This window comes from Phascolarctos cinereus, unplaced genomic scaffold (assembly GCF_003287225.1).
Source record: "Phascolarctos cinereus isolate Bilbo 61053 unplaced genomic scaffold, phaCin_HiC Scaffold_5;HRSCAF=322, whole genome shotgun sequence".
Lineage (NCBI taxonomy): Eukaryota > Metazoa > Chordata > Mammalia > Diprotodontia > Phascolarctidae > Phascolarctos > Phascolarctos cinereus.
Genome location: NW_027555958.1, coordinates 188706048 through 188733960, shown reverse-complemented (window position 1 = coordinate 188733960; position 27913 = coordinate 188706048). Strand labels below are relative to the sequence as shown.

The following is a 27913-nucleotide window of genomic DNA, read 5'->3' as shown; positions in this document are numbered from 1 at the left end:
CCAATTATATAATAGAAATTAATTTTTTTTCTTCTTGCCATATTCCTGAACTTTATTTCTGTAGCATGTTGAGTGAACCCCTTTTGGAGGATTTTCAAGAGGACATTTACCAGAGTCATGTTGGATAAAGGCATAGATGTGTTATGATTTGCATGTTTGAAGGATTGTCCATATCATGGACACCCCAGATCCATTAGAGTGCCCAAATTTCTAAGAAACGACAGCCTAGCAAACACTACTGGGTGGCTCTGGTGGGAAAACTGCTCATCTTCACCCTCATCTCTCTAGATGGGCACCTCCACACCCTCATGTACTTCTTTCCAAACAACTAGTCCTTTTTAGATCTATACCTTATTTCTACCACAGTTCTTAAATCTATTTCAAACTCCCTGAAACAAAGCTATTTCATGTCTTTGTTGTAGTGTATATTACAGCTCTTTTAGTTATTTTCTTTGCATCCTCAGAGCTTTTTCTCTTCACAATGATGTCCTCTGACTGCTATGCAGTTATCTGTACATCCCTGAAGTGGACATGATAACAGGGACTTGTGTGAAGATGGAAGCTGCTCCCTGACTCACTGGGGTTTGCTTGGGGCCAAAGCAGTTAATTCATAAGTTTTGCCTTTTTTAGCACCAAGGAGATCCATCAGTTCTTCTGTGTTTTGCATTTCCTGCTTAGAACGTCTTGCTCTGATACATACATTGCATTTGATGTGACTATAACTATTGGGTTCAGTTTAGTGATTTTTTACTGCATTTCCATTAATATCTCATATGGTCCCATTTTTTCAACTGAAAAGATTCCAAAAACAGAGAATTAGTCTAAAGTCTTCTCTGCTTGAGTGCCCCATTTCTTTGTTCTCATAGTTTTTATCACAGCTCCAGCCATGTCTTTTTCCCTTTTCCCCCTCCCTTTTCCCCTTTGATTCCTCAGGAATCAAAGTTTCCATTAAAAGAATATTGGCATTAATCTAAACATAACCATTCATGCCTTCCTGTGAGTCACTTTTAGACAATATGGATATGGATATATACAGTTATCCCTTCCACATTAGCAGGGGTTAGTGGTTTGTTGTCCCCCTCCAAAAAATCTGGAAAATCCAAGTAAAATTTTTTGGCCCTCCCTTCATACCAGAGAAGAAGTTTGATTTTTTTCTTTTTCTTTTACGGGGTGTTTATAGTACCTTATTGTAAAATTTGGGTTAGGTATTTGGTCATAGACTCTGTGTCATCTACTGGCTTTTGAGTATAATCTGTGACTTCCACAAAACTCCCCAAATATTCCCATTTAATTTCTTATGCTGACCCATGATATATTAAAACCATGATGGGGAAAGTTGTGATGTAGAAGGAATAACTATATAACTTACATAGGCAACATACACACAAACAAACACACACATACACACACATACACATACACATACACACACACACACACTTTTCACTCAGACAAGTTCTTTCCTTTTTCTGCAGCTGAGTTTCTGCCTCCAGAAATGAAGGATTTGACCAGCTAATCTTGGAGCACACTCTAGCTTTTTTTTTTTTTGCTGTTGTTGTTGTTGGGGGGTTTTTTGCCTTTTTTGGTGAGGCGATTGGGGTTAAGTGACTTGCCCAAGGTCACACAGCTAGTAAGTGTTATGTGTCTGAGGCTGGATTTGAACTCAGGTCCTCCTGACTCCAAAGCTGGAGCTCTATTCACTGTGCCACCTAACTGCCCCTCTAGCTTTGTTTTGTTACTAGGATCTTAATAGAACATAGCTTAAGACCCCTCTACTTGTCTGGCTGCTTGAGAGAGGGACTACGCAGTTTTTTGTCTACCAGTGTGTGTAATGGCATGTATTTATGCATATGTAATTGAGACTTTTTCCTATCCATTGTGCATAGAAGGCATTGGGAGAAGAGGATATAAGCTTCTTTTTCCTCTAGATCAGTGGTTCTTACTCTGAAGTCATTTTATTTAAAAAAGATCTGATAAGAGCATTTCAGTAAAATTGTTTTTTATAATCCTGTATATTTTATTTTATGTATTTATAAATATTATTCTGTGGAGAGAACAATACACTTCATACTGACAACATGGTCCATGACACACACAAAAAGGATTAGGAATCCCTCTTAGCTCTGTTTCCTACTCTGTCTAAACTTTACCACCATAATTTAGTCACCTATTTACCCTGGAACTTTCCTCAACACTTTTGTTCTTCTCATTCTGGAACATCCCTTCCATGACAATGAATCCATTCTACCACTGGTTTTTAGTTCCTTTGAGGAGCCTCCATTCTGAGGACAGGATCAGATTGGCCATGTTTCATTCCCTTCCTGGCTGTGCATCTGACTTTCTCCAGACTTTGCCATTATGACTCAGATGTCTTCTCAACTGGAACTTCCTCATTCCATCCCTACACTCCAATGATTTTTTTAGATGTTTAAGATCCTTGAGGGCAGTGAATGTTTTCTTTTTGCTTGAATTTGTATCCTAGCACAGACACTGGCACATAGCAAACACTTAGCAAATGATTGATTCTTGCCTGCCTATCTCTCCTGCACTAAGTATTTTAGATGGTAGCCCAGAAATCCGAATAAATCCTCCAAACAACCTAGGAGGATCATGCTGGGTGGAGAGACAGAGAGGAAGAATGTATTGCTCTCCCAAGCCTCTGGACTCACACAGAGTGCTGACTCAGGCAGGAGGCACATTACTCAGGGAAAGAAAGTAAGAGGAAGAAAACTGTGACATCACCAGAAGCCAACACAGAATTTGGGGAAGGACCTATTTGCAAGGGGAAGTTGTTCCTTACCTCTGCAAGATGTGTAGAGTGTAAGGCCTGAGCTGGAATTAAGGGATAATAGAAAGTTCCATAAGTAGACAATCTGGAATTATTTTTTCAAACTGACACTCAGATAGACACATGGCCATGTGAAAGGGAAGAAGTGCTATCAGGTAGAAGCTGAAGTTCAGTGATGAATGGCCCATAGGATGAAAAATATATATAGTGAGAGGAATCACAAATGGAAAGCTGCTAGAATGGAGGTCCCAAGAAAAACAACACTTCAAATCATCAGAGGATCCATGGAACAGAGAATCAATATGTAAAAACAATGCCTAACAAAGCCCAGCCAGAATTCAAGCCTAGGAAGTATACTGACTGAGTCAATATAGGCCACTGAGAAGAAGTTATGCTCACTGTTAGTTGTCATTAATTTCCATGAACTATGATATCACTACCATTTATCTTCCCTGGCAGATAAATAAACTTGCTTGTGTTTCCAGCTTTGTAAGCCTCTATGCTTACATATCAGGAATGGTATGCAGAGTGAGATATTGAAGCTTACATATTATTTGGATGGAGTGGCAAGCCAAGAAAGTGACATCCCTTAAGTATAATCAGGTTCTTTGTGTCAGGAGGGAATTTCTGATTATCGTGTATGTGCTTATTTGTTTCTGCAATAAAACCACAACACTGTCACTACTAAAAGCTTGGGAGTCTTTCTCATGGGTAATAACCTCAGACTGTTTCTGACATCCATTATCTCTTACATCCTCCTCCAAAATAAGTCATTAGCATTCCTTTGGGTCAATGCTGAGTGTGAGAGACAATGCTTTATTTTAGGAGGCGTATGTTTATACCCAGTTTGTATACATATTAGTAAACAATTATTGATGATACATTTCTCTTTCTTTTGGAGAATAACAAAGCAGAGGAAAGGAGAGAGTTGATATTGAAATCTAACCTAGACTCTTCTAGAGCTACTCAAGCACCCAGTTCTTTTTCATTCCATTCTCTGTCCTCAACATATCTGTGGACATCTAGCTTTTTTAAGTCAGGACTAATACTGTGTCTCAGAGAACAGACAACTGTGGGTGAATTGAGAGGGAGGGTGGCTTGGCAGACAGTTTCTCAGGGAACAGTAAGAGTAGGGAGCAAGAATAAGGACTGATCTGTGGTTCCCATGGAAAATAGTTCCCTGATGAGGATGAACAAGTTTGGAGATGCTTTTTGTGGTAAGACAGCTAAAGCACATTTCCCCCCCAATCAACTCATAAATAACTAGAAGGGAATATATAAGTATAGGAGGGACCTCTGAGGTCATCAAAGGCAATTCTCTCATTTTACAGATAAGGAAAAAGAGGCACAGAGACAGCCAGTGACATCCCCAGTGTCACATAACTATGACATGATAAATTTTAAAAGTCTGAGACTGATTTTCTGGGTAATTAATAATCAATTTCTTAATTAGGCTAGCTAATAATCAATAAATTAATGATCAGTGGTTTCTCTCAGTAAGCCTTAATATACTTTTGGAAAAGGGGATGCCCCTGACAGGTGAAAATCAACCCTGATTGGTGAACAATTAATGAGGGGGTGGGCTAAAAGTCTTCAGCTTCTGCTACTAACATAGCTAGATCATAAGACTCAGCACCTCCAGCAATCTGGACAGAGGAATGCACCTGTACCCAGACCACTCTCATTGGTTTTCTCTTTCACGACCCTAAACTCCAATGGAGGGGTGCAAGTACATGGGCTTATTCCCTCAGGGCAACACTTCCTCTAGATAAGACTGTGTTTGCACTTCAAACAGAAGTAAGGTCTCCTAATTGGGTGGGGTTCTGCCCAAGATCAAGGAGCATGTACCCCAAGAATTAAGGCATTCTCCTCCATCAGCCATGCCGTTGAAAGACTGGCTGACTGATCTACAAGGGCTGGTCCCTGAATGAGTAAATATAAAGCCTTTCATCCTAATTAATAATGGGTTATTAATATAATAGAAAATAATAATTTTTCTCAGACAGAAGCAGCTAAGGACCCTGTTAAAGCTAGAATAGGCCCCACTGGGGAGGCCCTGGTTTGGTGTTTTTTCAAGAACTTTGGATCTCTGGACCAGCCTACTACAAAATCAGGTATTGTCATCTAGCAGTCACATGAGAATGTATGTGATAATATATGTGAAAGCACATTCAAAATGACATAATCTCTATAAATCCAATTTATCTTAAACATCCAGTTCAGCCACATTGTTGCCACCAGCCCTACTTGCCATTCATGTCAACTGGCTGCTTGATGAAGCAACTCCTATCCCTAAGACTACTCAATGCAGAACTATTTCTCTTAGCTAGTATTCCACTATATGTGTTATCTCCCTCTATTAGAATATAAGTTCTTTAAGAATGGAGAATCTATCATTTTTGCATTTAAATTATCAGCATCAGGACAGTGTCTGGCACACAATGAAGACTGAATAACTGCTTTTTGTTTCACCGTTTGATTCATTCGTTCATGGCACTACTACTAAGTAGTCCTATGCTTGAAATCCTCTCAGAAAGTAAAAAAAAAACCATCAAGTTGAAAGAGAAGTAAAACGATATGAATAGTTCCAGATAGATTTCAGCCCTTCACACTTGTGCCAATGAACAACTCCAGGTAGCAGCTGAAAGAAAAACTAATCTAAAGGAGATAATGAAAGGAAAGAATTTTACATGAATATCTACTGAGCCAAATGGCATAAAGTATAAGAAGAATCAATGAAGAAAGATTGTGGGAAGGCCACAACACAAAGTCCAAGGGGAAAAAAGAGAAAGAGAAATTTATGGGCGAGAAAGTCTATATCATTAGACAAATTAGACAACAAACGAGGTGAACAAACAAGAAGTCTTGATTCAAAGTGGAAAATTTGACCTCATATATATAATTAAAATTTTATGGAACAAATCCCAATACCAGACTATGGATAGAGAGATATATTATTCAAAGAAAAAAAAGTGGAGGAATAAAAGGGTTGGCACATGGAGGAACAGTTATACTCATGTCAGAAAATCAAGGACCCCGAAGGAAAAATAGTTTAGAGCATCCAGGGAAAGATAATGGAGAAAGTGTTTTGTGTGAAAAGTGTGCTATGAATAATCTAGCAAAAAAAGAAAAGTAACAAGGAATTTAGGGAACTGATGAAGATGCATCATGTAGTATTCATAAGAGGACTTCAATTAGCAAAACATCTGTAAGAGCTTTCCCTCTCTATCAAAAGAAATGAAGGGATAACATCATGACTTCTTTCTATGACATGATAAATGCGTACTATCTGTCAGGCACTGAGAATGCAAAAACAACAAATGTGTCAACTAATCGAAGTTAAAAAACTATGCCTTTCTTTTGACAAATTAAAAATTATAAACAATAACAATCATGTATGGTATCAGTAATAATCACTCTTGTGTGTAAATTTTCCTAACACATTTTGTTGCTGGGATTATTTCACTTTTACAAGAGTGAGCAAATAAGTAGTAATTCTCCATGGAACCTGAATTTGAGGGGTTTGGCAGGGAATAAAATGAATTTTAAATTTAATCAAATGAATATTTGGATATTTATGGTTCTTTATCAACATGAGGCCTAGGATCTAGGGATTATTGAATCCTAAAATATTCCACAGTCACCAGGAGTCATACAAATAAGCTGGCAGTAGGTTCAGGAGCCTGAGCTACTTGGGGACTTAGGGCCCATGACACAGAATGGCTGTAGGAACACTCTAGAGAACTCCAGCTCTTTCATCCTCCCACGATGCCCAAAAAGTAGAGGTCTTGCATCCCTAAAGGAAAATAAAATGATGCAAGCATCTGGCAAGTATTTCAACATTAGAAGAACTGAGTGGGTTCTAAGAAACTTGATTGTTTACAGATGCTTTAAATGCTACAACCAAAGTAAAAAAAAAAAAAGTATTAACCATACCTAAGAAGACACAAAGGTTTTGTATTCCAATATACTTGCAGTGAGTCTAGGAAATGGTGGGGTCATCCTGGGACAAGAAATTAGAAAAAGGGTCAGCAGAATTTTTTGTTTCCTCTTCATGTAACAACTGGGTATATGAATCCCCTCCACTTTTGAAGAATTATTCCACCTCCACATAATCATATTGGATAATGTATGGAGATCTCATGGTCTGATGCAATGGATTGACGAAGTAAATGGATTACAAAGTATGAACTTTCACTTTCTTTTGTGAAACTATATATGCAACAGTATCTTTATGACTAAGATTATAAAAAGTCAGTCTGCCATCGATCTGAAATGACAAGAAATATGAAAGACCATATGAGTAAATGTAGAGAGTAATATGACAACTTATATTGTGATTGTAAACAAGGTCTCAGGCTTCAAAATAAGGGCAAAGTGTAAGAGAAACTGAAGAGAAGGTGAAGAGGACTGATTTAGAGATCTTCCCACTTCCAATTTATTCTCTCCTAAATTTTAGCACCTTCTCTTCTCTACCCTCTAATAGTACAAATCCCTTATGTTGCTCCCTTGCTACCTGGTCAGACTTCAGAATTGGCTCCATTCCTCCCAATTATCACTCTACCCACTTAGGACTAACTTTATTCATGCTGTCTCCACTTTCAAAGTTATACAGCCTTTCTCAATTCCTTCAAAATATTCATTCTGACACCTGATCTCAACCAGTGCAAAAAAAAAAATTAAAAACCACAATCCAACTTAGCTATCTTTAAAGAGGTAGGAAAATTTCAGGTACTCTAAAACAGTAAAATTAATCATTTCAGGAAGTTTGGAATTATATGATGAGGCACTCTAACTTTTCCAATGCCCCTTAAGGCCTTTTACTGAAAAAAATCACTTAAAGGCTGACTCCAATCAATCAACAAGTATTATTCAAGTTCTTATTTTAGATCAATCATTGTTCTAGGGATACAAAGACAAAACTCAAAACAATCCTTGCCTTCAAATACCTTATAGGCTATTTTAGGGGGGCAGGGAGCAGGATATACATATATAAATATATAAAAATCAATATCTAACAGATACCAGGCAATTTCAGAGGAAAAAGCAAGGAGATGGTTAAATTGAGAAAGAGCTTACAGGGTTATGCATTGGGGATTATTTTGTTTTGGCAGAGGTGGGCAATTAATTCACAATTCTAGATGGAACATAAATTTGGGGGCCTTTGAGGTAGAAGAAAAATGAATTTTAAATTTAATCGAATGGATACCAGAATATTTGTTTTTCTCAAAATGAGTCACAGGTCTACTAGCAGGATTAAATCCTGAAGTGTCACAAAAACCCCCAGCAATTGTGCTAATAAGCTGGCAGTAGGTTCTCAATGGGGGACTTTAGATAAGACTTGAAAAATTGGGAACTCTACTCTACTGAACTGAGGAGGAAATGCATGCCAGGCATTGAGAAGAGCAGTGCAATGTCCCAGAGAGGGGATATGATATGCCATGTAAGAGGAAGGGTAAGAAGGCATTTGGGGCTTGACTGTGGGGGCCTAGAGAAGAGTGATGTGCAACATGGCTGAGAAGAAAATTTGAGTCCTGATTCACCAAACGTTGCCAAACAGAACAGTTTGTATTTGATCCTGGAAGTATTGGGGAGCCCTTGAAGTCTGGTGAGTAGGGTAATGTCACGCTCACATTTTGCTTTAGAAAAGCCAGTTTGGCAGTTATGTGAAGAATAGATTGTAGTTGTGATAGACCTAAGACTGGGACCCCTGTTAAGAGGTTATTTAAAGAGTCTACTGCTAGGTAATCAGAGACTAATTAGGTGGTAGCTGACAAAATGGAAGGAATAGAGACAATGTGGATGGTAGATAGAGATGTGATGATAAAAGGCACAAGATGTGGAAACTTATTGGATTTCTGTTGTAGGTGAAAGTGAGGGAACAAGAATATCAGTAATGTTCTGAATCTGGGTGATATAAAGAATGAATGCTACCTTGATAGAAGTAAGAAACTTCAGAAGCAGAGAGCTCTTTTGGGATAGGGGATGGGGAGGGGGAAGGTGATAGAGATAATGATTTCCCTTTGAACATGTTAAGTTTGAGCTATCTATAGGATATCTATTTTCAAATGTCCAAATGGTTTATGGTTCAGCATTGGTGCTCAGGAAAAAAACTAGGTCAGAAGTACAAATGTGGGACTAGTCATCATAGAGAAGATTAACAAACTCATGTTAACTGATAAGATCACAAAGACAGAGGATACAGAGAGCTTAAAAGAGAACTTCAAACAAAAGCTTGGCATCAACCCACAATTAGAAAAATATATTGTAAGGATGACCTTGCAAGAAAAAAATACCAGTGAGTCACAAAATGGGTGGAAAGAGAACCAAGAGAGGGAATAGTCAGGAAAACCCAGAGAAGAAAGACTAGGAGAAGAAAGTATTAAATAGTTTCAAGGACTCCATAAAGGTAAACAAGAATGATGATTAAGGAAATGCCTATCAGATCTATCAATTAACAAATTATTAGTGACTTAGGAAAAGATAGTTTCAGTGACTAATGAGGTCATAAAGCAGATCATAGAGGGTTTAGGAAATGTTAGCATATAAACAGTGGAGTCCAAAGTGTAGACAGAATAGTTCTAGGACTTAATTTGAGAAAGGGAAGGGATATATGGGAAGATAGTTTGTTAAGGATTGTCAGATCTGATAAGGGTCTTTTAAGGTTGGGGAAATTTTAGATATGTTTAGGAAGCCAGAAAGGAAAGAGTAGATAAAGAAAAAGTAGAGGGAGAGAAAAAATGGAGCCATTTTAATAAGGAGGGGAAATGTTCAAGAAAATCATAGTTTCACCTTTGTCAGAAGAAGGGCCTCCTGACATCTTCACTTTCATCAGAGAAGAGTAAAGGAAGAAAGAATAAAGGATACTATCAAGGAGCTATGAGTGAAAAAGGAGAAAAGAAGCATCATACCAAAGATGGCCTCTTTTCCTAAACGAAGAATGAAGACTTCATTTATTTTGTAGCAAGGAAAGAAGATAAGTTTGGGAGAAAAGATGGTAGAAAGCGCAATCAAAAATAAATTTGAGAAGGAAAAGAGATTGCCTTGCTAAAGTGAGGAACCAGTTTAGGTCAGATAACTAAAATTGGTAGTGGACCCAGTTAGAACAATTTTAACTTTCATCAGTTCCATCCCACAGTACCTAGGTATGATCAGAGGAGGCAGATGGTAGGAATAGTCAAGATTGGTTTTGTTAGATGAAATCTTCAATTAGCCAAGGGAAAAAATGAATAAAAAGGAAAGGAAATTGGTTAAATATAAGGTCCCAATTAGAAAGGCAAGAAAGGTCAGAATAGGGGTGATTACCAAGGAAAGTACTAAAGGATATAAGGACTGGTGGGACCAGGGAAGACAAAGAATAGGTTTATGAGGAATGATGCATGCAAAAATTGGGCAATTTACTAAGAATACCAGAATTTCAATTGAAAGTAAACCTCTTAAAATCAATACTTAAAATTTTTAAAAGCCTGTAGGTTAGAAAATAGAAAATCCCTCTTCCTATCCATTCCTCTTTCTCTGTATCTCCTACCACTAAACATGGAATATCTCCTTCAACAACCTAAATATTTCTGCCTGAAGAAATCCAACCCACTGTCTAAACAACCTTGTGCTTTCTTACACAAACCACCCACATTAGCACATGAAATGGAGACAGAAATACATATGTATGTATGTGTGTATACAAAGCTCCATATAGCATGAAGCTGTCCCTGATCCTGTCTGAAGTAAACTCTCAATCTCACATCTCCCTGGACTCTGTTATGATCTTATGAATTTATTTCATTCCAATTTGTATTGAAATTCTTTGGATATCTTTCTTGGCACCTGAGAGACTAGAAGTGCCTAAAGGCCTAGGACTGGACATTGTTCCTCTTTTAGACTAGACAGGTCTAGAAGAAATTTTTATACACAGAAGATGACTGATAAAACTTCATTGAAAAGTGTTTCAAAAACACACTTATCAGTAATTCCTTTTGTTTGTGTAATAAAGCACAGATTGGTTTCTGCATATCCTTCATGAGATCAGTAGTTCCTTTGGATATACCTTTTGATGTAATTCATGAGTTTCTAGAGATAAATAACAATAACAATAATAGCTAACATTTATTTAGCTGCTTACTATGTTCCAGGCTCTTTGCTAAGAGCTTCATTATTATTACTCATATTTAACCTTCACAACATCCTGGGAGGTAGGTATTATTATTATTCCTGTTTTACAGATGAGGCAACTGAAACAAGCAGAAATTAAATGATTTATCCAGGGTCCCACAGCTAGTAAGTATCTGAGCCCAGATTTAAACTCAGGACTTTTAGATTCCAGTTCTGGCAGTCTATCCACTACACCACTAAGCTTCCTCTAAATACATGGGTATTTTAACTCAGGCAAGACAACTCAGAATCCAGAGGGATAGTTATTCCACCAAAGATGGTAGGACACCACAGACAGAGGTGGTTTGGGAGTTAGCTCTCCACTTGACAACAGATTTGCAAATCAAGATGGCTGTTCTGAGTTACTGGTGGCACAGTAACTCCCTTTTGCTAAGCGAGAGCATAAAATTAAATGGCCCAGGTTGGTGTCAAATCCACTGCCTTTCTTTGGTGTAATGAGGCTATCAATATGACAAATCTTGGTTGGGTGAACTATCCTGGGCAGTGGACATCATTTAAAATTGTTAGAGAATCTACATCACCTTTATTCTTGATAGAATAGGAAGAAAGCTATTTGTTCATGAAAAGAAAGTCCAGGTTTGCCTCAGTATAGGAACCTGGAGGAGCTTTCAAGTTGGCCTTGGAATCAAAAGCCCATGTTAGCATCCAAGTTCTAACATTTCTCCTATGACCACAAGAAAGTCACAATACGTCTCTGAGTATTAAGTCTCTTATGTTGAAAATGGCAATAACACTATTTGAAAATTCTACCTCACAAGGTACTTGTAATAAAACATTGCTCAAATCCTTAAAAATCATACAATTTAGAGAGGTATTACAACTATTGTCATGTTTTTAAAGGTAAGGATACTGTTCCAAGAAACATAGAGCCTTTGGAAGGTAAGAGAGCCCTTAAAATCATTTAGTTAAGAAGTTCTTAGCCTTTTTTGTGTCTTCAGCCCCTTCTGGTAAAGCTAATGGAGCCATCTTCAGAATAAGATCTTTAAATGCATGAAATAAAATAGATTTCAAAAGAAATCATCTATGTTTAAGTGTCATTATTAAAATTTTTTAAAATCTAAATTAATGGACCTAAAGTTAAGATATTTTGATATAGTTTCATCTACTCATTTAGCAAATGACCAAGCCAAAGTAGACAAAGGGACTCTGATTTACACAAGTCACAGTGTAGGCCTGAACTAAGATATGCTACTCAGCACACTGATTGTTCTCATCATTTGATAGCTGCTTCTTTTCTCTGTGCAGACAGTCAAGGGAACTCTCGGAGCATGGCCAACTTCACCATGGTGACAGGATTTCTCCTCATGGGCTTTTCCAATATTTGGGAGCTTCGGGTCTTACATGCCATGCTCTTCTTGCTGATCTACCTGGTGGCTCTCACAGGGAACCTGCTCATCTTCACCCTCATCTCTCTTCAGGAACACCTCCATTCCCCGTTGTACTTTTTCCTGAAGAACTTGTCTTTTTCAGTTTTTTGTCTAATTTCTGCCACAGTCCCTAAATCCACTGCAAATTCCCTGAGCCACAGCTATTTCATCTCTCTGTTGAAATGTATATTACAGCTTTTTTCAGTTATTTTCTTTGCACCATCATGATGTCCTATGACCATTATGTGACCATCTGCCAGCCCCTGAACTATGAAGTCATCACGAACAAGGAGGCTTGGGTAAAGATGGCAGCTGCTTCCTGGCTCACTGGAGGTTTGTTTGGGGTCCTATACACGGTTAGTACATTCATTTTGCCTTTCTGTAGCTCCAATGAGATACATCAGTTCTTCTGTGACATCCCTTCCTTACTCAGAATCTCTTGCTCTGATGTACACATCGGACTTGACGTCACTACAGGTGTTGGGTTCAGTTTAGCAATTCTCTGTTGTATTTTCATCACTGTCTCTTATGGTCCCATTTTTTCAACTGTGCTGAAGATTCCAACTGCAGAGGGTAGGTCAAAAGCCTTTTCTTCTTGCGTACCCCACCTCTTTGTTCTCATGCTTTTTATTACGACTGTAGCCATATCTTATCTAAGCCTACCTTTGGACACTGACTCAAATCTGGATCTATTGTTGTCTGTGTTCTATATAGTGGTGCCCCCAACCCTGAACCCTGTCATCTATTGCCTGAGGAACAAGGATATGAACACTGCCCTAAAGAAGCTCATAGCCTGAAAACACTCTTCAGAGAGTTTTACACCAAAAGCTTTTCCATGATTATATGCATGCTTTTTTTTAACTGTTATTTTTATTTATTTTATTTTTAATTAATGAAATAAAACAAGCACTTCTATAACATAGGAAATAACATACAACTTGCTATTCCTATTAAATATATAAGGTTATCATGTAAATTTCTTTTTCTTTCCTATTTTTTCTTGCCTCTCCCACCCTGGAGATGGCTACCATTAGACACAAAAATGCACACACACACGCACATATACACACACAACATACACATGTACAAAATCATTCTATACATACTTCTATTTATCTGTTCTTTCTCTGAATGCACATAGTATCTTTCTTTATAAATTCTTTGTGGTTAATTTGAGTATTTATAATAATCAAAATTACTTATTCATTCAAAGTTGTTCTTAAAATGATATTGTTATTACCATACACAATATTTTCTTGGTTCTGCTCATTTTGCTCTTCATTATTTCATACAAGTCTATCCATGTTTTTCTAAAAATCATTTCTTATGGCACAGTAGTATTGCATCATGATCATATACCACAACTTGCTCAGTCATTCCCCAATTGACAGGGCATGCCTGCAATTTCGAGTTCTTTGCTAACACAAAGAGAGCTGCCATAAATATTTTAGAACATATTTTTTTCCTTTTTATTTAATCATCATTGGAAACAGATCTAGTAGTGGTATTGCTGGGTCAAAGGATATAGGCAGTTTGATAGCTCTTTGGGCATACTTCCAATTTGCTCTTCAAAATGGTTGGATCAGTTCACAGTGCCACTAACAGTGAATTAGGGTCCCAATTTTTTGACATCCCCTCCAACATCTGTCACTTTCCTCTTCAATCATTTTAGCCAATCTGATAGGGATAAAATGGTATCTCAAGGTTATTTTAATTTGCATTTCTTTAATCAATGATGATTTAGAGCTTTTTTTATATGACTATAAATCATTTTGATTTCTTCATTAGAAAACTGCCTGTTGATATCTTTAACCATTTGTCAATTGGGGAGTAATTAATATTCTTATAGATTTGACAAAGTTCTTTATACATTTGAGATGAGGCCATTATCTAAGAAATTATCTATAAAAAGTGTTTTCCCAATTTTTTGCTTTCCTTCTGATACTGGTGACATTTGGTTTATTTGTATAAAAACAATTTAATGTAATCAAAATTATCTATTTTTCACCTCACTCTGATCTGTTTCTTATTTATTCGTAAAATGTTTATCTACCCATAAGTCCGATAAGTAACATGTTCCATGTTCTTCAAATTTTCATGTAACATCTCTCTTTATATCTATGTCATGTATCCACTTTGACCTCATCTTGGTACATGGTATAAGATATTGGTCTGTGCCCAGTTTCTGCCAGACTGCTTTCCAGTTTATTCAACAACTTTTACCAAATGATGAATTTTTATCCCAAAAACATGTCTTTACACTTGGCAAATACTATGTTTACTATGCTTACTATGATTACTATGTTCATTTGCTGCTGCACATTGTTTGTCTACTCAGTTCCACTGATCTACATTTCAATTTCTCAGCCAGTACCAAATAGTTTTGATAATAACTGCTTATAGTATAATTTAAGATCTGATACTGCTAAACCTTCTTCCTTTACATTTTTTTTAGTTCATTTGGTATTCTTGATTTTTTGTTCTCCCAAATGAATTTTTTCATTTTATTTTCCAATTCAGTAAAATATTTTTGGTAATTGAATTGGGATTGCATTGAATATATAAATTAGTTTGGATAAAATTGTCATTTTTATTATATTGGCCCTGGCTACTCATGAACAATTAACATTTCTCCAATTATTTAAGTCTGATTTTATTTGTAAAAAAAAGCTTTTTATAATTTTGTTTATATAGTTCCTGGGTTTGTTTTGCAATGTGTATGCCCAGGTATTTTATATATATTTATTACACACACATGCTTTGGGAAGAAAGTAAGAAAAAAAGAAAAGAAGGAAAGAACAAAAGAAGATGAAAAAGGAAAAAAGTTCAGTGGTTCCTGTTAAATGCTTACTAGTGAACTCTTTCCTTACATGTCTGTGTCAAGGTCTTTAATTATAAAATTTGTCTCTTAGATAACCTATAGATTGTTAATAAATTGTTTTCAAAGTATATACATTTACATAAGTAACCAAAATTATACCAATATTGTACATTTCTATAGGCCTTTATATTTTTAAAAGAGCTTCAACAAATTAATATATCATTCCTATACTAACTATAAGAAATGCTATTTTACTATTAAGGAAATTGGATCTCCCAAATGTTAAGTGCCTTGTTCAAGCACACAAAGTTAAAGTCATGACTAGAAAACATGCTTTCTGTTTCAAAGTCAATTTTATTTCCCACGGTAAGTCATATCATGAAGACAAGTGTTAAGTAAAAAGCTCTGGATAGGCTTTTGTTTCTTTGGCCTAGACTGAAGGTAACTCCCAGTGAGGAATATATCAATGTAGTCTTAGAAAATTAATTTGGGAGGTGAGAGCTTAAGTAACTTTCCACGGGTCACACAATTAATGTCTGTTAAAAAACAGGACTTGAATCATTAAGTAGGCTAACTCACTATTCACAGTTTTTATGGTCTACATAACTAGCTGTTGGTAGGAATGATTAAAGCCTGCAGATATAAACTTGGGCTTAGCCTTCCCCTTGAAGGAACAGTGACAACAAAAACAGTTTGAGTCTAAAGAATTATCCCTAGATCAGCATCTTGGGGATGGATAGAAGAACAAAAATAGATAAAATTATCGTTCAGTACCCTTCTCTCACAGTGTCCAGTTTCACATCACCTTTTTCTTTTCCACTCAAGGCAAGAAGAAAAGTTCCCCTTACAGGAATATGGACAAGATTTATGTTGACATAAAATAAAGGAATGGTTCTCTTTTTCCAGTGACCCTAACTGAAGTTCATAATTAACTAATCAAAAGGCTTTAAACTAAAAAGTATGATGGAAGGAGAAAATTTCACGTGGATATCCAAAACGTATGACCAATCAAGAGAAAGAGAGACCATGGGAAGTAAAATTAATAATTCTTATTACATTAAATTAAAAAAAGTTTTGCACAAACAAAACTAATGGAGCCAAGATTAAAAGGAAAGCAGAAAACTAGAGGGGGAAAATTTTAAAGCAAATTTCTCTGATAAAGGCTTCATTTCTCAAATACATAGAGAACTGAATCAAATTTATAAAAAGAAAGTCATTCTCCAATTTATAAATGGTCAAAGGATTTGAATTTCAGAAGAGCTATACACACTCATATGAAAAAGGCTCTAACAACTCTGAAGTACCACCTCAAGCCTATCAGATTTACCAACATGATAGAAAAGGAAAATACCAAATGCAGGAGGGGATGTGGAGAATGGTGACACTAATGCATTGTTGATGGCATTGTAAACTAATCCAATCATTCTACAGAACAATTTGGAACTATACCCCAAAAGCTATCAAACTGTGCATATCTTTTGATCCAGAAATACCACTACTAGGTCTATGTCTCAAAGAGATCAAAGAAAAACAAAAAAGACTGCTATGCAAACAAACATTTGTAGCAACTCTTTTTGAGGTGGCAGAGAAGATTAAGATTGACCATGTATCATTTTCTAATTGATCCTATTTACAATTAATTGATTTTGTCCTGTAACCATTTTCATCCCGTAACTGCTTAAGTCATTTAAGTTCTTTGTCTCTGAACTTAAACTCAGAGTTCAGCTGGCCTGTAATGGGTCAAGTGTAAAATCTAGCTTTCTTGCTTTGAGGAATTTTGCTAAACTTGGGGAATGTGTGTGAACAGAAAGTGAGTTGGGCCTGATATCTTTATTCCACCAAGCTAGCCTTCAAGGATGTCTGGTTTTCTGTCCAAACATCAGAGCTGCTATCTCACACCTGGACTCAAATAATGAACACTTCTTAGTTTCATGAAAGAAGACGTTGGGTCATTGCTATCCCCAAACTTCCAACTAATCATGTTGTTCTCTATGCCTCAGTTCTGTAACCAATTACGTTACATTTAATTCCATGATATCATCTATTGTTTTCTGTTCTTTATTCTATATTTGCCAAAACCTATATGATGGGAACTGTCCTCTTGCTCAGGATCTTTGGCATTAATGGAGGCAATACATTGACCCATTTATTGATGGGTAGAATGCCTCTGCTAATAAGTGTTATCATGTTCAAAGATCTATCTCAGTTTACCCTCTTATTAAAATTTAATCACAACATAGGAAAGAATTGGAAATTGAGGGAACGCCCATAAATTGGGGAATGACTGAAGAAGTTATGGCATGTGATTGATATGGAATATTATTATGCTATAAGAGATGAGAAGGAAGAAAAAGAAATTTACATGATTTTGTTGTATATTTGAAAGGAATAGCAAGTTGTGCGTATTTGCATTTTCATGTACAATCATCTTTTTTGTTGTACTATGTTATGGAAATGCTTATGTTATTCCTAAATTAAAAATAAAATTGAAAAAAGAAATGATGAGTAGGGTGGTTTTAGAAAAACCTGGGAAGACTTAAATGAATTCATGAAGGGTGAAGTGAACAGAACCAGGAGAACATTGTACATCATAATAGCAATATTATACAATGATTAACTATGAATTACTTAGCCATTCTGATCAATGCGATGATCCCAAAAAGTTCCAAAGGATTTATTTTTAAAAATGCTAACCACCTCCAGAGGAAAAAATTGATAGAATCTGAGTGCAGAATGAAGCATAATTTTTTTCACGGTCTTTATTTTTCTTGCTTTTGCAACATGGCTAATATGGACATCCGTTTTGTATTATTTCACCTATTACATTTCTTGACCTCTCTTATGAGTGGGGAAAGGGTAGGAGTAAGGGAAAGAATTCAGACCTCAATTTTTTCAAATGAATGTTAAAAAATAAATTAATAATATTTTTTTAAAAAAACATATCCATCAAGCTAGATGCCATAGAGCATAACTAAAATGAAGAAAGGATAGTACTTGAGACCCTAAGAAGGCCATAATACATGATCCAGGAAAGATATAAAAAAATTTTTTCATGGAGTAAAGCATCTATACATAAGTTCCTCCAGAGTTTAAGAAACAAACAAGATCAACAAACAAGAGGTCATAATTCAAAGTGGAAAACTGACTCCATATAGATAATTAAAGCTTTATGGCATGATTCCTATTATTGGAATATGACTAGAAAGGGGAATGTATCATTCAAAGGATGAAAAAGAAGAGAAATAAAAGAGATGGAGCACAGAACTTTAACAAGTAAGAAGCTCTACTCAGGTGCAGAAATCAAGGACCTAGAAGGAAGAAAAATGGTTTAGAGCATTTAGGGAAAGATCAGTGGAGGAAATGTTCTGTATGAACAGAATCTGCTATGAATAATCCAGACAAAAAGAGAAAAGCAATGAGGAATTTAAGAAATTGATTAAAAAACTGACACAGGAGCTTCATATGCCAGTGGTGTAGGACTTTAATAAGACATCTGCTAAGGCAGACATTTTGATCTGTATCAAAAGCAATCAAGTAAATAACTTCATGACTTCTACCGATGTTCAATAAATGCCTACTATGTGCCAGGCACTGGGAATACAAGGACAACAAATGGCCAACTTTTCAAAATTAAATCGTACTTCTTTTTTTTTTAATTTAAATGAAAATTTTAAAAAAAAAAAGAATGTAGGTAGTATCAGCAATAATCAGTTTTCTGTATAGCTTTTCCTAACACTTACTAAGGTATGCATTTTTGTTGTTGGAATTTTCTTTTGGCAAGGGAAAGCGATTGATTCATAATTCTCTGTGGAATGTGAATCTTGGTGGGGAGGTGGAGCTTGGAATAAAAATGAACTTTAAATTTAAGCCAGTGGACACAAGGATATTTATGTGGTTAGCAACATGAGACATAAGATATCATAAAGTCTTAAAATGTCACTCAACTCCCAGGGGTTGTACTAATAAGCTAGCAGTAAGTTCTCATGCCTGCGCTACTCAGGGACTTGGGGCAAATGACATTGAATGGCTGTAGGAACACTCTGGAGAACCCTTGTTCTATGATCCTCAGAGGATGCCCAAAATGAGAGGGCTTGCATCCCTAAAGGAAAATAAAATGATGCCAGCTTCTGCCAAATATTTTAGCATCAGAGGAAATACTTACTGGGTTCTAAGAAACTTGATTCTTTATAGATACCGAATGTCAAAGTAGAAAAGTATTAAATTATAGACAAGGAGAAACTAAGGCATCCTACCCCAGTATACTTGCAGTGATGCTAGGAAATGATGGGGTCATACTGGGACCAGGAATTAGAAGAAGAATCGGCAAAAATTTTTGTTACCTCTTCATGTCATATTTGGGCATATGAATCACCTTCACTCTTGAAAAAATTCTCCACCTCCACATAAGCATATTGAATAATGTATGGTGATCTCATAGTCTGACTCTCAAGCAATGGATTGAAGAAATAAATGGATTGCAAGGTATGAACTTCCACATTCTCTTATGAAATAAATGCATATGCATCAGTATCTTTATGACTAAGATTATAAAAAGTTATGCCACCAGCAATCTGAAGTATGAAATGTAAATGTAAAGCTTGTTTCTGACAACTTGCACATGTGACTATAAAAACGGTCTCAGGTATGAAAATGGGGGCAAAGTGTTGGAGAAACTGAAGAAAAGGTAGAGATTGCTTTAGAGATCTTCCTACTTCCATTTCCTCCTAAAGTTTGGTTTTTTCTCTTCTCTACCCTTTAATAATACAAATCCCTCATGCTGCTCCCTTGCTACCTGATCAGACTCCAGAGTTGGCTCCCCTATCCTAATTTCCACCTAACCTATTAACTTTCTTTGTGCTGATTCCAGTTCCAAAATTAGACATCCATTCTCAATAACATTCCTGTAAAACACTCATTCTGGCACCTGATCTTAACCCAGTGTCAAAAAACAAAACAAAACATGTAATTTAATTATTTTTATTATAAAATTTCAGGTAGTATAAAACAGTAAAGTTAAGCATTTCACAGAGTTTGGAATTATATCATGAGGCACCATGACCTTTCCAATGCTCCTTAAAATCTATGACCTAAGGAATCACTTAAAGGTTGAATCCAATCTACCAACAAGCATTCAATAAGCTCTTACTTTAGGTCAGTCATTGTTCTGGGGCTACAAAGACAAAAGTGAAAACAGTCCTTGACTTCAAAGATTTTAAAAAGTATTTCAGAAAGGCAGAATATATCTGTATATAAGTATATTAAAAAGAATATCAAACAGATGCAAGGAGACTTCAAGGGAAAAGGCAACAGGTTGTTTAAAACAGGTAAAAGCTCATGTAGAATGGGGCACTTTAGATAAGACATGAAAAAACAGGAATTCTGGTACACTGACCCCAGGAAAAAATTCATGTCAGGAATGGGGAACAACAATGCAAAGTTACAGAGATGAGAAATAATATGCCATGTAAAAGGAACAGCAAGGAGGCATTTTGGGGCTGGACTGTGGGGGCCTAGAGAAGAAAGAAGTACATATGGCTGAGAAGAACATTTGAATTCTGTTTCACCAAAGATTGCCAAACAGAGCAGTTTATATTTGATCCTGGAAGTATTAGGGAGCATGAGTGGGGTAAGGCCACAGTCAGATTTTGCTTTAGAAAAGCCAGTTTGGCAGCTATGTGAAGAATAGGTTGCAGTGGACACATACTTGTTCCCACTGAGATTGGGACCACAATTAAGAGGGTATTGAAAGAGTCTAGTGATAGGTAATCAGAGACTGAACTAAAGTGGTAGCTAAGTAAATGAAAGGAACAGAGACAATATGAGATGTGGAGACAGAAAGTACAAGATGTGGAAACTTATTGGACATCTGTGGTAGGTGGGAGTGAGGTAAGAAGAACATCAGTAAACCTCTGAACCTGGAAGACTGAAAGAATAGGACTTGATGGAAGTAAGGAACTTCAGAAACAGAGGACTCTTAGGATGGTGGGGAGAGGAGAGTGAGAAGACTTGGTAGAGATAATTCCTTTTTTTGAACATGTTGAGTTTGAAATTTCTATAGGACTTCTACTTTGAAATGTCCAATAGGCAGATGATGATGCAACAACATGCAAGATCAGGAAGTATAGATGTAGGACCGATCATCATAGAGGAAGTAGACAAACCTATGTAACTGATAAGTTTACAAGGAGGATCCAGGAAAAGCATACAGGAGCCTATAACAAAACTTTGGCATCTATCCACACTTTGCATGTTGTAAGAATGAATCAGCAAGAGAAACTAAGAGTGAGTCATAAGATATATAAGAATAGAACCAAAAGAGAGCAGGGTCAGAAAAATTCAGAGAGCAAAGAAAAGGAGGTGGCCAGCAGTTTTAAATACTGCATGGAAGCTATGAAGAGTAAGGCTAGGGAAAAGGCAATCATATCTATCAATTAACAAATTCGTTAGTGACTCAGGAAAGGATCATTTCCAGTGGCTGATGAAGTCATGTAGCAGATTATAGCAGAGTTAGGAAGTATGGGAGAACAGGCAGTGGAGTCCAAAAGTGTAGACAGTAGACTTGGGCTGAGTGAGGGAAGAGAGAGATGGAAAGATAACCTGTCTTCAAAGATTGCAAGGTCTAATGAAGTGAGGTTTTTGTTATTGTTGTTCTTGTTTTAAGAATGAGGAAAATGCAGGTGTGTTTATAAGCAGGGGAGAAGGAACCAGTAGATAGGGAAATTCAGAAGGAGATAAAAGAATGAAGATAATAAATAAAGACTGCATGGGAAAGGATCAATGGTATGGGTAAAGTCTCACCTTTGTCTGGAAACTTGTAACCTACCTCACATCATCATCAAGGACTAAAGGAGGAGAGAATGGAGGATGTTAAGGAATTATGACTGAAAAAGAAGGGGAGAGAAAAATCTCACCATGTATAGTCTCTATTATCTAACTGAAGTATGAAATGAAGTCCTAACTTATGAGAGATGTTGATTAAAAAGAATATGGGGGGGCAGCTAGATGGTGCAGTGGATAGAGCACTGGCCCTGAAGTCAGGAGAACCTGAGTTCAAATCCTGCCTCAGACCAAACACTTGACACTTACTAGCTGCGTGACCCTGGGCAAGTCACTTAACCCCAATTGCCCAAAAGCAAAAAAAAAAAAAAAGAATATGGGAAATTTAAAGAGAGTAGATAAGTTTGAGAAAAGACAAAGTGGAGAATGTGATTTAAAAAAGAATTGCCTAGCAGAGATTAGAAAATCAAAATTCACAATGGGCCCATTTAGTAGTTTTTCCTTTCATCAGCTGCATTCAATAGCACCTAAATAGGATTAAAGAAGGTGAATGCAAGAGTAATTACAAGTTAATTTTAATAGATGTGATCTGCAGTTATACAAGAAAGCAAGTGATTCAAGAGGAGACAAAATCGATTAAGTTTAGTGTCCCAAATAAGTATAGTGTCCCAATTAGGAAAGTTAAGTCAGAGCAGGGAGATTGCCAAGGAAAGTACTGAGGAATATGAGGACTAGAGGTCCCAAGGAAGAAAAAGAACATGATTAGGGAGAGTAAGTCTTTGAAATTTTAGTAGAAATACCAAAATTTCAATTGCAACTACACCTCAAAATCAATATTTAGGATTTTAAAAGGTCTTTATGTTGAGAAATAGAGACTCCGTCTTTCCAAACTTGACCTTTCCATTACTGCTTCTGTATATTTACTAGCAAAAAACTTGGAATATTTCCTTCAAAAACCTAAATATTTCTGCCTGAAGAGATCCAGCCCACTGTTTAAAACCCACCATACTACATAAGGTTCTGTAATATAATAAATATACATATAGATATACATACACATGTATATGTGTGTATCTTTCGGTCTGTCTGCCAGAAGTTAACTCTCTCTCTTGCATCTCACTGAACCCTTTGTTATATTCTTATTCCTTTATTTCATTCTAATTTGTATTGTAGTTATTTGCAAATATTTCTCATCTCCCTAACAGTCCAGAAGTTCCCTGAGGCCTACAATTAGGCACTGTTGATCTGCATGACTGATACAGGTCTAGAACACAGTTTGTATAAAGCAGACAATTGATAAAAGCTTGAAAAGTATTAGTGAAACATGCTTATCAGTAATTCCTTTGTCTTGTGTACAAAGTACAGATTTGTTCTGTATATCTTTAATGAGAGTAGAGGATCCTTCAGGCACATATTTGTATGTTACCTTAAGAGTTTAGGAAGATGTAGAATAATAAGAGCTAACATTTATATAGCAATTATCATGTAGCTTGGTACTGTCCTAAGAGACATAATTATTATTTCACTTGACCCTCACAACAACCCTGGGAGGTAGGTGTTGTTATTATTCCTGTTTTACAAATGAGGAAACTGAAGCAAGCTGAAGTTAAGTGATTTGTCCAGAGTCCCACAGCTAGTAAGTGTCTGAGCTGGATTTAGACTCGGGTCTTCCTAACTATAGGTCTGGCATTCACTGTTCCATTGTTCCACCCAGCAGCCAGGAGATGGATGGATACTTTAACTCAAACAAGATGAATCAGACTCCAGAGGGCAGTCATTCCCCTTTCTGCCTTCATCATACAAAGAGAATAGAACAGACTTACCACAAATAAATATGATTTGAGAATTAGTTCTCCAGCTGACAATGGATTTGCAGTTCAATATGGCTGTTCTGAGTTATTGATGACATTGTATTTAATTAAGGGAGAATATAAAATTAAAATGGCCCATATTGGTGTCATATCCATGACACTGACTTCATTTGCATAACAATTTTATTATTCTGGGGTAATAAGGCTGTCAATACAACAGTGTCTTGGTTGGGTTACCATCTTAGACAGTGGACATCATTTCAAATTGTGTGAGAATCTATCTATATCATTAACATTTTGAAGCATGGGAAGAAAGTCATTTGTTGATGAAGAGAAAGCTCAGGTTTGCCTCAGTACAGGAACCTGGAGTAGCTTTCAACTGAACCTTGGAATCAGAACCACAGGGTTAGCAATCAGGTTCTGACAATTCTTGTATGACCACTAGAAAACCCATAACTTCCCTGAGATATGGCATCTTATGTCCAAAACTGCATGATGCTACTTGACCCATCTATCTCACAGGGTTCTTAACTCTTAAAATTCATATACTTTAGAGATACATTGCCATTGTTAGCATCTTTTTCAAACTGTGAATACTATTCCTAGAAACACAGAGCCTTTGGAATGGAGAAGAGCCCTTAAAAATCACTTAGTTCAGGAATTCTTAACCTGTCGTGTCCCGGGCTGCTTCTGGTGAAGCCTACCACTTCCTCCTCAGAATGGTATATTTAAATATATAAATTAAAATACATAGATTTCAAAGAAATCACCCATAAGGAAATATAATTATCAAAATGTTTTTTTTAATTCATGAATGTAGGGTTAAGACTCTCTGATATAGTTTCATCTTCTCATTTAGCAAATAACCAAAGATCTGTGATTTTTATAAAATCACAGAATAGGCCTGAACCAAAGTCTCTTCACATCCAGCATACTGAGTCTTCTCATCAGTTGATAAATGCTTCTTTTTTCTGTTCAGATAATCAAGAGAACTCCTCGAGCATGACCAACCTCACCATGGTGACAGGATTCCTCTTGATGGACTTTTCCAATACCTGGGAGCTGCGGGTCTTATATGCCATGCTCTTCTTACTGATGTACCTGGTGGCTCTGGTGATGAACCTGCTCATTTTCACCCTCATCTCTCTTGATGAGCATCTCCACTCCCCCATGTACTTCTTCCTGAAGAACCTGTCCTTTTTAGATCTTTGCTTTATTTCTACCACACTCCCTAAATCTATCACAAACTCCCTGTGCCATAGCCATTCCATTTCTTTCATGGGGTGTGTATTACAGTTATTTTTAGTAATTTTCTTTGCAGCATCTGAGCTTTCTCTCCTCACAATAATGTCCTATGACCGCTATGTGGCCATCTCTCAGCCCCTGCACTATGAAGTCATCATGACCAGAGGGACTTGTGTGAAGATGGCAACTGCTTCCTGGCTCACTGGAGGTTTGTTAGGGGCTCTGTACTCAGGTAGTACATTCACTTTGCCTTTCTGTGGCTCCAAAGAGATCTATCAGTTCTTCTGTGATGTCCCTTCATTGCTTAGGCTCTCCTGCTCTGATATACATATTGGATTAAATGTGACTTTGTCTATTGGGATTACTTTAGGGATTCTCTGCTTTATTTCCATAGCTTTCTCTTATGGTCACATATTCTCAACTGTGCTGAAGATTCCAACCACAGAGGGTCAGTCAAAAGCCTTCACCACTTGCTTGCCCCATCTCATAGTTCTCATAGTTTTTATCACAACAGGTGTCATTGCTTATCTAAAGCCACACCAGGAATCTTACTCAGTTCTAGATCTGTCATTATCTATAGTCTATACAGTGGTGCCCCCAACCCTGAACCCTGTCATCTACAGCCTGAGGAACAACGATATCAAGACTTCTCTGATGAAACTAATACATGGGAAACACTTCTCACAGGGATTAACATTAAGACCTTTTCCACAACTGTATGATTGCTTTATTTAAAAAGAAAGAAAAGGAAATCAGTTTTGGCCTTTCTGTGCTTATGACTTGAACTCTTTCCTGGTTTGCCCATGTCAAGGTCATTAGTTAGGAAATGCTGTCTCTTAAAGGTTGTTAATAAATGATTGTCAAAATATATACACTCTGAGCAAATAACTTATTTTGACTATTATAAATACCCAAATTAACTATAAAGGACATATGAAGAAAGATGCTATCTGCATCCAGAGAAAGAACTGATGAATAGAAATATGTAGCAAATAATTTTACATATATATATGTATGTATATATGTATACATATATACGTATAGATACACACATACACACACACTCTCACACACACACACACATATATATATACACACAAACACACACCTATTTGTGTCTAATGGTTACCAGCTCTAGGGTTGGGGAAGAGTGAGGGAAGAAAAAAAGAAATTTACATGATAACTTTGTTGTATATTTAGAAGGAATAGTAAGATGTACAATTTTAAGATGTCTTAAGGGGCCTCCTCTTCAAAACTTTTGTCTCAAAAATAGAATTTTCATCAACACACTGATAAACTACAAATCAAAAAAAATGAAAGTAATATGGCTATCTTCATGTATGTGAAAGTAGTATGGAAATCTGTTTTACATGATTTCACATATGTAATTGATATATTGCTTATCTTCTCAGTAGGAGAAGGAGGGGTAGAAGGGAGGAAGAGAATCTGTAACTCAAAATTTAAAAATAAAAAATGTTTAAAGTAAATAATATGTTTTAAAAGAAAAAGGCTAGCTATAAATATCTATTTCTAATTAGCATACTGTCTGGAACATAGGTATTTAATAAATCCTTTAGCTATATATTTAATAATCCACAATATAGCACTTCCAGAGACACTTCAACATGAAATTCAATATAGAAAGCCAACCCCATTTTAATTTGCAACAAACCAGTCCATTTTTAAAATATCATTCCTAGAGTCCCTGTGAAGTCATGAATTTTGTTCTTACAACAAATTTAGGGAGTAAGAGACTCTTTTTATTTCTTTATTTTATTTTTTTTTCTTTTAACTGGCCAGATTAAGAGGAAAGAATGAAGAGTAGACTGAATTAATGTTCCACTTGAGCCCAAATAGCAGACACTCTGGAAGCTTAGAAACTTCCTAACAAAAAGCTCCCATTTCATTTTAAATTAACTCCAATCTTATTAGGAGCTGCTTTTTTCTTCTCCCTGAACAACTTTTATCACATATAGATAAAAAAGATGAAACAAGAACACTTTTGCCAGCACTCACTCATTGCTACATCAGAAAAAAAAAACCTAAAATAATGAGTTAACTTCTTTTCTCTTTGATCTATTCCAGGTCTTTACCCTTTCTTTCCTCATTGGAAAAGAAAAAAAATATTTTTGTTCTGAATTCCTCTGGGCATCCCAATTTAGCCCTGGAAGGCTTTCAGAGCTAAATTGAAAATTGAACTTTTTCTATCACACAATGTTAAATTATTTCAAATGCATATATATGTGTATATACCTACGTGTGTGTGTGTGTGTGTGTGTGTGTGTGTGTGTATTACACTGAAATTTTCCTTGCAAGTATCTGAGCCCTGGTGTTTTATTTATTCTTTGTCTTTCTTTTAATTAAAGCAAAATGGGTATTTATTTTCTTATTGTTGTCCCTTACTTGGAACTTTCATCTCCTCTAATCGCAATATTTTATTTAGATGAGCGAATTATTCCTAAGGGAAGAACCATACCTGGCATGCTAATTTAAACCTCAGAAAGTCCATGACCATAGTCTATACCTATATGATATTCAGGTGTCCCCTTTGCTAAGGCAGGCAAAACTTTTGAACTTAGAGCTTCCTTATCTCAACTCCCACAGGCTTTTTTTAATGTATTAGAGGAAGGAAAGGGGGGGGGTAAAGAAGTTATTTATTTGCCTGAGGTTATTCCCTAAGATAGCTGGGCAAAGAATTCAGTACTTCCTAGGAAGAGAAGAAATTGAAATGGGCCCCCTCTCCACATTTAAGTAAAAGAAACAAAGTTTTACACCAGGTTTCTATCCCTTATAATAAAAAAGTGAGGATAAGGAAAAGTTCCTATTCTTTGATTCTTGAAGGTCTATCCCTACGTCTTACATTCATATGCATGATCACTGCATGGACACAGGTTGTTTGATGCAGGTGATACTGACCAAGTCCCAATTCTAAGCA

At 36.3% G+C, this 27913-nt stretch overlaps 1 protein-coding gene and 1 pseudogene across 1 annotated transcript; both read left to right on the top strand.

Moving 5' to 3' along the window:
- The first annotated feature begins 12225 nt into the window (after window positions 1-12225).
- LOC110200274 (olfactory receptor 14A2-like) lies at window positions 12226-13121 on the top strand (annotated as a pseudogene).
- Window positions 13122-24735: 11614 nt separating this feature from the next.
- LOC110200275 (olfactory receptor 14A16-like) lies at window positions 24736-25713 on the top strand. The gene has a single exon (XM_020975506.1). It carries the CDS (start codon window positions 24736-24738, stop codon window positions 25711-25713), a length of 978 nt encoding a protein of 325 aa, XP_020831165.1.
- Window positions 25714-27913: the final 2200 nt, after the last annotated feature.

Bases quoted from the DNA above. Each gene is read 5' to 3' on its own strand.
- LOC110200275 (XM_020975506.1), top strand. From the start codon at position 24,736: ATGACCAACCTCACCATGGTGACAGGATTCCTCTTGATGGACTTTTCC.